Here is a 12965-nt window from a genome sequence, read left to right as displayed (position 1 = left end):
TAGTTTTATAAGTGTTCTCCAGGCCTTCTTGTTCTTCACTTACTTCTCCCTTCAGAGTCTTCCTTGATGTTACCCTTCTCTCTTCCTGCTCCAGGGGGAATCCAGATCCTCTCCCCATCAATGCAGATGCTTTGTAAATAGGTGCATGTGTTGTTGCATCTGCAAAGGCTGGCATCTGGGTGCCCTCCATGGTGCCAGGGTGGGCCCTGTCGCCTGGCTGCTGCAAAGCCTCCAGGGGTCTCTTCGCTGAAGTGCAGGGCACGCTGGGGAGCACTGAGGTTCCTCATCACTGGCCCCAATGTCCCTCTGTAGTGCTGTTAACAGCTGCTTGTTGAGCGATTGCCATGTGCCACCCCCGGGCATCTCGAGGCCTCATCTCAGTCCTCTCGAGGCCTCATCTCAGTCCTCACGGACCTTGGCATCACTGTTTCATAGCTGTGGCAGTTGACGCATGGGTGTGGCCATGCTACTTGTCTAAGGCAGGACAAGTTACTGAGTGGCGGGGTTGGGATTTGAACCCACACAGTCTGACTCAAGCTACCTAAACCACCCTGTGTGGTGGGAAAGGGAGAGAAAGCAGGTGGTCCAGCCACATGAGACTCCTTGCTTTTTCTTGAACACATCATAAATATTTGTTTTTATTTTCATCCCATTTGAAAATGTTTATTTCACCCACCTCTGTCTGTTGAAGAAGTCCCTCTGTTTTTTTCAAAGCCCAGAAGGGTCACTTTCTTTGTGAGTCAAAATATCTCCTTCCCCTACTTGGAACTGAATTTTTCACCCTCAGAAGTCTCATTTGCTGACTTCATCCTTGTTCTACATGTTCACTGTGTCCCGTTCACTGGTATCGTGTGTGCCGTCCACACCCTTCCCCATAGTTGGCACTTAGTTATTTACTGACTTGTCATGCATTTAAAGCCTTGATTTCTAGGCTGAAGTACAACCTCGACTCAGTAGGTAGTTCAGGTCCGTATAGGATCTTTACTGTGGGCACTTTAAGGTGAACGGGTGTTTTAGGGATGGAGGCGCTGCAGTGTTAGAACTACTCTAAGGAGATGAAGGCCGGGGCAGAGCCTGGTTAGGAGCCTCTCACAGAGTTGTGGTGGTAAGGTGGTTTACGCCATAAAAAAGGAGAGGCGTACTGGGGGGGGAGAAATTAATAGGACCTCATTTTCTGCCTGCGGGAATTCCTCTGCCGTCTCCATTGCCGAGCTCCATGGGTTTTATTCTTTTCTGTTCCCTTTTCTCATTTTTTGTCTTGTTTCTTTACCTGTCTCCCTTGTTAATCCAGGCTACTAAAACAATTCTGGGGGTGAACCTAAGCAAGGGGAGATAGTCTTTCATCCTCTTTTAGCTGCCCGCAGAGGTGGCTTTCATGATTTTTCCCCCAAATTGCTGTTACCGACAGGTGTTCATTTTATTTTATTCAGTCAGGGTTCTGCATCCTTAAATCCCATCCAAACCCTCATTTTGGAATATCTGCCCCGGATTTTTAAAGACAGTACCCAGATATAGGATGGTAAGTATGGAAGGAAGGAAGCTATTTACATGTCTGTTTCCTGACCCCTGAGCCTACGATAAATGCCCCTCTTAATAATGCCCAGGGCTTTTCTTCGCCCAGCTCCACAGCACGTGTTTCACTTGCGTGTCACATTCACTGGACCTGACTTTATATGAAGCAGTTAACAAGCCTGTCTTGCTGGCTGTTAGCACAGTGCCTGGATCTGTATCTGCTGAATGCTGACTGAGTTCTGTGGGCTTTAAAGCTATGTGTGTGAGCGTTAAATAGGATTTTCTTGAGTTGATCTGGAAACTGCTCAACCAGCATATATATATGTATAATGGGTAACATTGTTTCCATGGGTAAAAAGAAGGTAATTACAAGGCTTCAACTATGTACTTTGGCACCTCTTAAACATTTCGTTTATTCCTCTCAATAACCTTACAAAGTAGGTGGTATTAGCCCCATTATTAGTAGTGGAATACTTGAGATTTGACAGTTAACGTAATATGCTCCAGGCCAGTTAAATGATCAGGCCACAGTTGTAATTTTTCTGACCTTAATTTTTTTTTTAAATATGACATGCTCAAACTCGAGAACTCCCTTAAGGATAAACACCAAATGTTGACTTATTTTAACTTTGCCATGTCTTCAGAATTCTGGAACCAACAGGGAGCTAACAGGGACTGAAATATCTTCTGATTCATAAAGATCAAGTCATTCTAAAGATTGTTTTGAGGAAGGTATATATTTATTGAACCTTATCACAACTGAATTATTTCTGAAATGCAGAGTTTGAAGTCTACCCAGTAGGTGGCGAGGAGCTACTAGCAATTTTACACGAGGGTGTGGTATCATAATTGTTATGTCCTGATACTAAAGTTCTCACAACCATGTGGAAGGTGGTGGAGAAGAAGGTCAGAGGCCTGAGAGCCATTTCGGAGGTGACCACAGTAGTTTCGAGGTGACACGGTGGCCAAAGTGAAATGGTCACCTGAAGGAGGATGGAAGGGGGGCGGGGTGGTTCCAGATGGATTTATGGACTGTGGAGCTGATAACACTTTATTAAATGCATGTATATGGTAGTGAGTAGGGGTGGGGAGCAGGAGGAGGAGAAAAGAGAAAAGGTCCCAGAAAGAAGCTGCTGTTTCTAACTTAGGCATCCGGTTGGGTAGCGATGTAATTAACCAGTGTATGAAAACAAGAGCGGGGTGAGCAGGGCTGGGCAGAGAGGTAATGTATTTAGCTTTGGATATGTTGGGCTTAGACAGCCGTTGAAGACATAGAAGTGAAGGAGGTCACCCAGGAAAGCTAGTGGTCAAAAGGATGAGAGACCAGTGAGGGAACAACAGCAAAATGAAAATGGAAAGGGGAGGAACAGACTACTGAAACTGAGAGGCACCCAGAGAGATGGAGGAAAGAGGCAAAGAGAAAGTGAGATAATGGGTGATTTGGAAGACTGTTTCCTGAAAGCAGGAATGGTTTGCTAGGTGAGAGATGAGCTGGGACTGGGTTGAGTGAAGTGGGAACGCCCTTGCCTCTTTGGAATGGGGAAGTGGGGAAAGTGGAGACGCCCATTTGCTGAAGGAGTAGCGCCGGTGCCGGAGCAGCACTGTGAGTTCAAGTTCTACTTTAGACCCTGGAGAAAAGATGCAAAAGTGCCATGTGTACAGAAATCAAAGGTTATTTATTTCCTCTGTTATTTGTGACTTAAGAGCCTGAATCTACTTTTAGTGTTTAATTGTATCCACTTAAATAGGCTTCCCTTAAGTAAACACACTTATCTAATCAGAAAAGTTGAGGAGAATAGCTTTCTGTTTTGTTATTTCGTAAGATTGACCCTGTATTTCATTAATTCCCGTGTGTGGTGATAAATGAGGATCTTAATTCACCAGATCTCATAAAAATAAATTGTACTGCTACTCCAGATCATCATATGCAGTTTTCATGCATATTTCTGTTTTAATTATACCTAATTTGAGGGAAATTATTTTTATTTTAAATGCAGATAATATTGATAGCTATGTTTTATCATTCCCAGCAAAGAGTACTTTAACTACCTAGGATAGCTCTTTGTCAGGTATCAAGAAACTCAATTTCTCCCAAGAATTTATATTTGTGGTTCCACGCAGTTAAAAAGGTCACTCCCCATTGTCTTCTGAAGCATGGATCCTTTCTAGAATACTCATGTGGCATGTGTCTTGCAGAGGAAATTATGGAAGTAGAAATCCTAAGTAAAATTATTGTTAAATAGTTTCTGCTTGACAATAATTGTGGCTCTGCCCCCTGCAAGGAGTCTCTGGAGAAGCTGATTTAATGACCCTGAATTCCACAGAGGTGTCTGAGGGACAGCCCCAAGGAGGAGGGCTGTGCAGGCAGGGCTCAGACCTTAGCCTGAGACCGCACCCGCCCACTTTACTCCTTTCTACTACTGCTTTGGGAGCAATGTGGTGTGCTTAAGGCTTTCGTGTGAAAATAGGGTTTTGGAAAATCAGAAGCTTGAAAATCAATGTACATGCGAGAGAGAAGGCTCTGCCAGCCTCAGTGCCGTGCCTGAGGCCCCCTGGATGTTGACAGAAATGGACCTGTACTTGTCCATGTGGCTCTCTGTTGTCCTTGGCCTGTGTACAGCCCCAAGGACCCACACCACAGTCTGCTAGGCTGTAGCCGCTGTGAGGTGCCTCTGCAGCTTTTTCAGGCAGGTGGCTCTGGGCCCTTCAGTCTCATATGGTCAAGTAGAGATTTATTTCCAAGGGAAGAGCGGCTCTTCTTTGTGAGACAGTTCTTCTGGTCTAACATAATTATATGAGACTCTTCCGTCTAGGGCTCACATGCATTCTCTTTTATCCTGTATTTGCTAGAAAAGGATATTATTTATTTGCTGTCTCCCACAAAGTATTCTTTATGTAGTTTAAGACTATTTATTAAATCTCCATCCGGTCTTTTATTCTTTGAGATAAAAAAACCTCAATTAGTGTCTTGAGTATCTAACCTATCATTTGTCTCTCTGCCCTTATATAGCAATAGATTCTACACTTTAATTGGGTTTAAGTTGGAATTTTTTTTGGGGGGGGTGGTGAGAATGGTGATCCTATATTTTCATTGAGTCATCTGTAAGTGTACGGTGGTTTTGGTTAAGGAGTAGAACTAACCAGTAATTTTTTCTATTCATAGCAGAGGTTTATTTTGGGGATTAGTGTTTAGGCTGATTATTAATGAGTGTTCTCACTAACTACATCTGGATTCCCATGTTTGAACTCCTTTACAAGCTTTCTGATGAAATCTTTTCTATATTAATAGCTACCATTTTTTTTTTCTTAAAAAAATTCCATACCCACTGTTGAAGAGCCAGTAATTATTTTTCGAGAGCAAGGGCCAGGCCTGATTCATCCGAATTTCCCAAGGAGCTAAGCGCTGTGTCCCACACAGAATCAGATGTGCAACAGATGAATGTTGAACACATGGAACGTGAGCATTGTTCCAGCACTCACCTTCTGGGTGCGCGTGACACAGGGAGTCCTCGGTACTTTACTGAGTGTCTTCTTTCTAATTCCTACTTAATGACAAATTTCCCTCAGAATATTGTCATTTGGATTTTAAACCTGTTTTAGAGGTGGGAAAAATCTAGGCATAAGTCTTTAGGAATTGCCCAGCCAGGCCTAGGATTCAGTTTAACTACTAAATTAAACTGTTTTTTTTCTGAAAAATAAAGTGACTTTAAGTATATATATATAAACCCTTAAGTCTAAGTTCTTTATGATTATGAGTCAAGGAACTAAAACACCAGTCTGGAAAATTCATTATGGTAAACTTCATATCTGCTGCTTACCCAAAGTACGTAAATGATGAAAGACAGTTACATTTTTCATAGGCATGGTTTCCTGTAAAACTTAGCACATTTGTTTTGGAAAATGGCTCAGGAACGCCTGTGAAACTTAGAATTTGTTGCTATGTGGTATAGTCATGGACGTGCAAATAAACTTCTCTCTGTTGTGCAAGCGGCTATTGTTCTTGGGCTTACGGGCTGATGGCACTTCAAGGAAACGGGGGCGTACAGCTCAGGGTCTCGGTTGGGCCACTGTTGGCACCTTGTGGTGGGTGCTCAGAGAGAACATAGTTCTGCATCCTGCAGCTTGTGGAGCAGCTCTGCCTTTCCCACCAGACCTTCATGGGGCGGTGGGGCGAGCAAAAACGCCTTGGTGGGGGATGGTAGCGGTCCTGGATGAGCATGCTACCGGCAGCTGAATTATGTGTCTATGAACCCCTTGACTTTATTCAGCTGACTAAGTTCAATGTTGGAAGTGTTTTTTTGTAAGCATAGTGAAATTTTTTAAATAAGTGATTTAAATACTTTTTGCATTTTCAAACATGCTATTTTATTGAAATATATTGGACATATACCACTGTAAATTTAAAGTGTACTGCATATTAATTTTGATACATTTATATATTACATAAATGTAGTGATAATTAGCACCTCTATCATGTTACATAATCGTCGTTTCTTTTTAGTGGTTAGAATCATTACGTTTTAGTCTCCAACAAGTGTGGTGACTGTACACAATATTGTGTCTGTATTCACTTCCCTGTGCATTACATCTCCAGGGCTCGTTAACTGCTCTTTGCAAGTTTGTGCCCTTAACAAGCTCTGTCCTGTCTCCCCATCCCCAGCCCCATCCCTGGTGACCACCATTTCACTCTGTTTTCACAAGTCTGGCTTTGTCACATTTCACTTCCCTGTGACATCACACAGTATGTTCTCCGCCTGACTTATCTCACTTGGTGTCCAATGCGCAGGTTCATCTGTGTCGTTGTAAAGGGCAGAGTCTTCTTTTTCTCGTGGCCTAAGAATATACCATCACACACACATACACTCAACTTCATTCCTGGGTGGTAACAAGTGCTCTGTACATTAGACCCAATTATATGGTGGGCAAAAGCCTAAGCTTTATTAATGATGAACTGGTTTACTGTGTTAATGTGAAGAAAAACATCTGTTGATATAAATTTGCCTTGTTTTGGAAGAAAAACAATACATTTGGTATATTTATATGTGTGAAAGTTTTACCAAACTCGGGGAAAATAGAATGAAGCTTCAGGCTGGTCCTGAAATACTCCGTGCGCCTTGCCTGCCGCCTCCCTTCTTTCATGGATAGACTTTCCTCCTGGGGGGTGCCAGGGACACCTGATCCCACGTTTCATGTTTGTTTTCAGGATCAGTTCAGCGATATGAGAATCAGCATAAACCAGACGCCTGGGAACGGTCTTGACTTTGGGTTTACAGTAAAATGGGATATTTCCGGGATCTTCGTAGCATCAGTTAAAGCAGGTAATTCATAGATTTTGCTCTGCTGGACTTTGTTATCCTATGCTGTTCAACCCCTCTACCCTCCAGGACTTGGTTTCTTTGATATAGGAGAACACACGTGGGAAAGGCAGCCGCAAAGCGAGGAGAGGCATCCTCTTTCCTAAGACTAATAGTCAGGGTTACAAACTGCATGTTTGTTCTCCTCGCCTAACAAATTTTGGTTTTGAAGGGTCTTAATTTTGTGACTTTTACAGAATTCATTTGTCAAATTTGTGAGAATAACATTTGAAAATGCTAGTAAAGAAACCCCCAATCAGCTGTATTTGTGGTAGGTCTATCTGTGCTCTATGATAAAGTGACATTTTCTGAGCTTGCTAATACAGCTATTGCCTCCAGAGTCCTCCGGGTGCTTTGGGGCTTGTATAGAAAGATTGCCCCACCCCCACCCAGGGCTCTACCATGGCAAGCCCAGAACTCTTAGCAAAATATTACCACAACACCTATTATTAAAAAGAAAGCTGTGGTAGTTGAGAGGAGTTCCTTATTTACATATTTTAGCTCCTTGAAATTGTATGCTAACTGGCTACATCTTTGAAATGTCAAGACTTCTGTAATGAGGTAACGGTAAGTAGTCCTTTTAAGCAGTTTTAAGTGGCCCTGTGTCTGTCCCTATTCCAGAATGCATTTGAATTTGGAAGCTGTGCTAAAATGCAATTTACTTCACACATTTAAATTTAAAAATAATTAAAATTTTTCCTTCAGAGGTTGGTAAAAAAAAAATTATTTTGAACAGTTGAACTTACTTGTTCTTTAAATGTTAATGATGATCTATATTATAGAATAAAAAGTGCCTCTGGCGCTTTGTGTATTGTTGGTACTGCGAGGTTTGATAACTAAGAAACTCTGTGACTCTCTTCTACCTGAAAAATGATGAGAAATGGTTAGTCAAGATGAAGAAATCATTTTTCCCTTGATTTAAATAGGTAATGACTATAGAACCGGTTTGTGTCTAACTTGGTTGTTTATTTTGCTTTGTTTAGGTAGCCCAGCAGAATTTTCTCAGCTACAGGTAGATGATGAAATTATTGCCATTAACAGCACCAAGTTTTCATATAAGGACGAAAAAGAGTGGGAAGACACCATGGCTAATGCTCAAGAAACCGGACACCTAGTGATGGATATCAGGCGCTATGGAAAGTCTGGTGGGTTGGCGTGATCCCCATATCTGGCTTTTTTAAATTGGGAGCTGGTCTTTGGCAAGTGGTTATAACAGCTTGCTTCAATAACACTATTTTCTTCTCTTTTTACTTTTTTATTTTTTGCTCAAAGATATTTTTTGGTTGTGTTGAGACAAATCATCAGTGATACTTCCTGGAATATTCTGTCTGAAACTTTTCACTAGCAAATTTACTGAATTCTACATTATTTATGAACTGATTTGTATGCTGGACTGGCTTTGAATGCACATATCAACTGAAGACTATTGTTTTTTATTTTTTCAGATGCATCTGTCATTTTCTTTTGAAGGCTCTTGTAATTGTGTCTGCATTAGGGAGTCACATAGTAACGTTGAATGTTAAGAATTGCACTGTGATTGGACTTTCTGGGCAGCAATATGAACGTGATGCATATGAAGGAGAATAGAGTAGGTCACATTCCTATTGTTCATTCTCAAGAAACTTTCAAAATACATTCCATTATTGTGTTTCTCAGTTATGGAATGATATGAGGATAGGCATTATACCTCCCCAGACCTACCGATTTCTGATATTGAAAAATTATATCCAGTCCCGGTTTACAGAAATTTTCAGCAAATTTGCTAGTCTTTCCATTATTAACACGATCTAACCCTTGTGCTTTCGGAAGGTGCTCTCTTGGTAAAAGCCTTGAACTTTTCATTTCTTTCACAAACGACCAGATTTGTTTGTCTGTCCTGTGTATGTGTTTTTTGTATATGTGCGTTCAGTAACTTTGTTCTTTCCACCTCAACATTTATGTGTACTCATTTCTTCATCTTCATGTACCAATCAGATTGGGGCAAAGACCAGCCTTCCCTGCCATTCACACGGCATAAAACCCTCAATCTCACCAGTATGGCTACCAAAATTATAGGTTCGCCCGAAACAAAGTGGATTGATGCGACCTCTGGAATTTACAACTCAGACCGATCTTCCAATCTATCAGTCACAACCGACTTCTCAGAAAGCCTTCAGAATTCTGTAAGTATTGTGGGGAGTGGGAACACCTGTTTAGAGTAAAGCAACTGTAGAAAGCGTGTGTGGGAGAAGAACTTATTTTGTTTGACCAATTCCGATGCTGCCTTAAGAACAAATAATTAAATAAGATAATTTCTAGTAATGAGAGTAAAATGTGCTTTCTTAAAATCATAAGCATTGCTCATTAATAACTAGAGTGGTACTGAGCTATGTGATGGTAAAAGCAAAAGACCCCCGTCCTGGGGCTTTGCGGAGGTTTCTTACCAGTCCTTCATCACTGTACGCATCTCTCAGGTGTTTGCGAAGGGGAAGTAGTAATTACGTAAAATCATGCACTATGCCGTTTCTATGCTTTCTTTCATCTTTACTGGTAAAGTAAGTGTAGTAATTGTGTGCAATGTGAAACTGCATGAAGCACTTTTAGTCCTGTATAGGTGAACTTGGTGGGTAAGCTTTTATGTGTGGTTAAAATATACTCAGTTACATTAATTGATTAAAATAAAAGTCAAAGCAATATTAAAATTTTCGAAGAAATGTTTATGTTGACTCCATTGATATGTAATGTTATTGTCCTAAGATACTCCTTTTATCTGATAAGGAGATCCTGCTACAGTATGTAAGACAAGAATAAATGTTAGAGAATCCTATATAACTATGCTGCTTTACTCATAAATATAAGCCAAGAGGACTAATCATTATTTGACCCATTGTGTTTCTTAGAAAACTAATGACTGATTGAACTTAAAGCCAACCATGCTTGCAGCTGGTCATTAATCCTTCTACAAATTTTAAAGAATAATAAAAAAAAGTATCATATGTAAAAGGCTGTAAGAAATACATTAATATCCTCAGTAACTCACCTTACTAAAAGATATTTTCATTAACAGGAAATGCATTATTTAAGCCTGAAGTCCAATTGCAGAGAATGTTGTTAACTGGCATTTTTATTCTTTCCAGAATACTGAGTCCAAGGAAATCAACGGAATTCGTGAGGAAAGCAATACTTTTGAACTACAAGGTAAACGTCACCATTACCCCTTAAATTTCTAGTATCAGAAAAGTCATAGCACCCAAGTTCTGTTAACATAAAAAATAATATCTGTGAGTGAAAGAAAAACTGATCCATTGCAAGCCGAAACTAAAAGGTTAGCACCCAGATCGGATTGCAGCCCGGTGGAAGGGCGCTCAGTTCCAGTCTTCAACAGTTCAAGCACCGCAAACAAAGCTTCGGCAGCCTGTCCAGAGCTTTGAGTGCCCGTGTGTCTGAGCAACTAAGAAAGACTGGTTTCCCAAGGCCATCAGCCTTCTTGGTCTGGTGTGCTGCCAAAGGGAATCTTAGTTAAATACAAAATGATGAATGAAGTTTCCTTTCTCCCTTTATTATTGTGAAAGGGACGAGCTAGGAGGTAGCTAGTAAAAATAGGGAGGTGCCAACGGCCTTAACAGTTGTTAGTAAAAGTTCCCATTTATCATAAAAAAGCAAGCATAGTATCTAGGATAATTTTGGTCTGTGGAGTTATCATTCCCTTCCTCCTTCTGTTGGTCTATAAATAATTTAGCTACCACATGCTGTGTGCTATTCCTTAGGCATACAAAATAAATAAAGATCTGGGCCACGTGGGCAGGGAAAGAGACCCAAAGAAAATGAAACTTCTTTAACTATGAAACGAGACTGCTAGAAATGGGTTTTTACAGCAGTTGGTGGCTTTGAATCTGCCTTTGCCAGCTCGTAATACATGATGTCAAAGCCAAAGTAAAGTTATAAATTTCCCTCTCCTTATTGATTGTTTATCTTTGTATTTAATTTCAGAATTGTCAGAAGCGCCTCTATTTTGTTTGGTCTTGCATTGTTTAAGGAGTTTTTGAAAACATGACTTGTCTTTACGATGTTAAATCTAAGGTGTCCAGGTCCTGTTCTGCCAGTGACTCGGGCAGAGCAAGCTCATAAGACCCTTAACTCATGAGTGACACGGGACAGCACAGGTTCCGTCATTAGAGGGTTTTCTTTAATGAGCAAACAACAGCCAGTGTCAAGTAATAATTGCATTTAGATTTTATGTAATTTGGAATATGATAATCTTTGCCATATCTTAGAATAGATCCATAGAAGTCAGAATGTTTTCTTTTTCTTTCTTATCTGACAGGACTCCATTTGTTTCATTTAAAAATCAGTGGCTGTCAGATCCTGAAAACAAGGGCAAAATATTCTAGTTAGAAGAGTGTTTTAATATGAGCATTTGTTTTTATTTTCTCTTTCTCTGGGTATGATTTGTTGTCTTTTCTTCCTCCCTATTTTCTTCTGTTTCTTTTTTACTCATCTGTGTTGTGAAAACTCTTAGATATAAGTAATTTTTCTTGCAATATAAGAGATTTTTGATTGACCTAAGCAAAAAGAATTAATTTCCATTTTCCTAAAGCTGTGTGACCTAGCATGGAAGATGGTGCTTTGGCTTTTGTGACATTAGACTGCTTATATGCTAAAACGTATTAATCAAAATATTAGTTGTTTTACTAATTTGAATATAGTATAGACTACTAAAAATGTGTGTCCTTGTGCATTGAAATAATACATATATTCTATGGTTATCAGTTTTGTCATTTTTATTATCAAAAATTAATATAGCTACAGATTAGAAAGATAGATCAAGTATCATTTAGTGTTCCAGTGGTAAGAAATTAAAATGAATGACATCTTATTGATATGTTTTTTTTTTATTTTTCAACTAGCATCTGAACCTATTTCTTTGAAAAACTTAAAAAGGCGATCACAATTTTTTGAACAAGGTAAACCACCAAGTAACAATTCATGCATTTTCTTGGAATTGTTCCCACCCTCCACTCCTTCCTGATAGCCTGGTGCTGGGCACTGAGCCACTGCAGTCTGGCTGGCATTATGACCAAACAACGTAACCCATTTCCATTCTTTCCCTAGGGTCGCCAGGCTTTTCTTACAGCTCATGGGTCTACCTCTGTGGTAATGGGTCTCTGCGTGTACCTCTGAAGTTTCTTTTTCTTTTTTAATTAAAAAAATTGAGATGCTATTAAACACACACTTCTTTCCACTGGGTGACAGTAAGAAATGAGACACTTCATTTAAGCCTTACTGCTTCCTACAAATGCATAATATCAGATTACACCAACATGTCATTGGCTAACTTCTTAAAGGCCTTTCCTTTTGGTTCTGGAAAATGCTCCTACTAAAAAAGCAAAGTTGCTTATTGCTATTGGGATGGTGGCTTTTGAGTGTTAAAAGGCCTGCTCTGTCGACTCTGAAGTGTATTAAAACTAAATGAATTTTGGTGACTCTGTGAACAAGTGAATTTCAAGATGCTCTGTGTTGGTGTAGTTGGCAATGCTCCCTTATGACATGCTGTGCATGTGGCTGGCGTTTCCTTCCTTCCCTTTCACCGCTGCCTTGTGCTCTGTCTCGTGAATGCAGTTTGAGCTCCGTGTTTCACTGTCAGGAACTTAAAAGTAACACCCAAACATTTGAGATGCAATGGCACAGTCAGTGGGGAGTGTGCTGTTGGTATCGAAAATGTTCTTGTTTCTTACTTTTAAGATTCTCAAACATTTATTTACCAAGTTGCCTTATAACGTGATGTTTACTGGACTTTTATATTTTGTGTTAATCTCCTAGTAGTCTTCCTTCAGTGAATTACAGTCTCTTGATCATAAATAGAAATAGTTCACCAGCTGTGCATGTGCAAGGTCTATTTGTGTCAGTATCCTTAGTGTTTTTGATATTTTTTTGGTCAAATGTCTGTTTACCCACAGTAATGTAATTGATAGAGTATGATACTCCTAGGTCAAATTGGCTAAAATAAAACAATGCCTTTTCTTTCTCTATTCTAATTTTTACTCACCTTTCTTCACAGGCTATTTTAGGGAAGAATATTTTCCTAAGTCTCAAGGCAGTTTTCTTAAAAATGTAATGTTT

The 12965-nt window shown here is 40.0% G+C and overlaps 1 protein-coding gene across 17 annotated transcripts in view; it reads left to right on the top strand.

Annotated features, from left to right (window-relative positions):
* The window catches only part of LMO7 (LIM domain 7), a 219648-nt gene that overhangs the window by 189296 nt on the left and 17387 nt on the right, over window positions 1-12965 (top strand). For 10 of the 17 annotated variants that reach the window (XM_036011276.1, XM_036011280.1, XM_036011272.1 and 7 more), the window contains 5 exons: window positions 6716-6830; window positions 7850-8011; window positions 8841-9028; window positions 9983-10043; window positions 11753-11809. In XM_036011276.1, coding sequence (XP_035867169.1) covers window positions 6716-6830; window positions 7850-8011; window positions 8841-9028; window positions 9983-10043; window positions 11753-11809 — 583 coding nt within the window. The remainder of the gene's footprint in view (window positions 1-6715; window positions 6831-7849; window positions 8012-8840; window positions 9029-9982; window positions 10044-11752; window positions 11810-12965) is intronic. The other 7 variants (XM_028526480.2, XM_028526482.2, XM_036011286.1 and 4 more) reach the window with 2 other exon arrangements.

Source organism: Phyllostomus discolor, chromosome 11 (genome assembly GCF_004126475.2).
Source record: "Phyllostomus discolor isolate MPI-MPIP mPhyDis1 chromosome 11, mPhyDis1.pri.v3, whole genome shotgun sequence".
Lineage (NCBI taxonomy): Eukaryota > Metazoa > Chordata > Mammalia > Chiroptera > Phyllostomidae > Phyllostomus > Phyllostomus discolor.
Note: the sequence above shows the minus strand (reverse complement) of the source record. Positions and strands in the feature narration are given on the sequence as shown.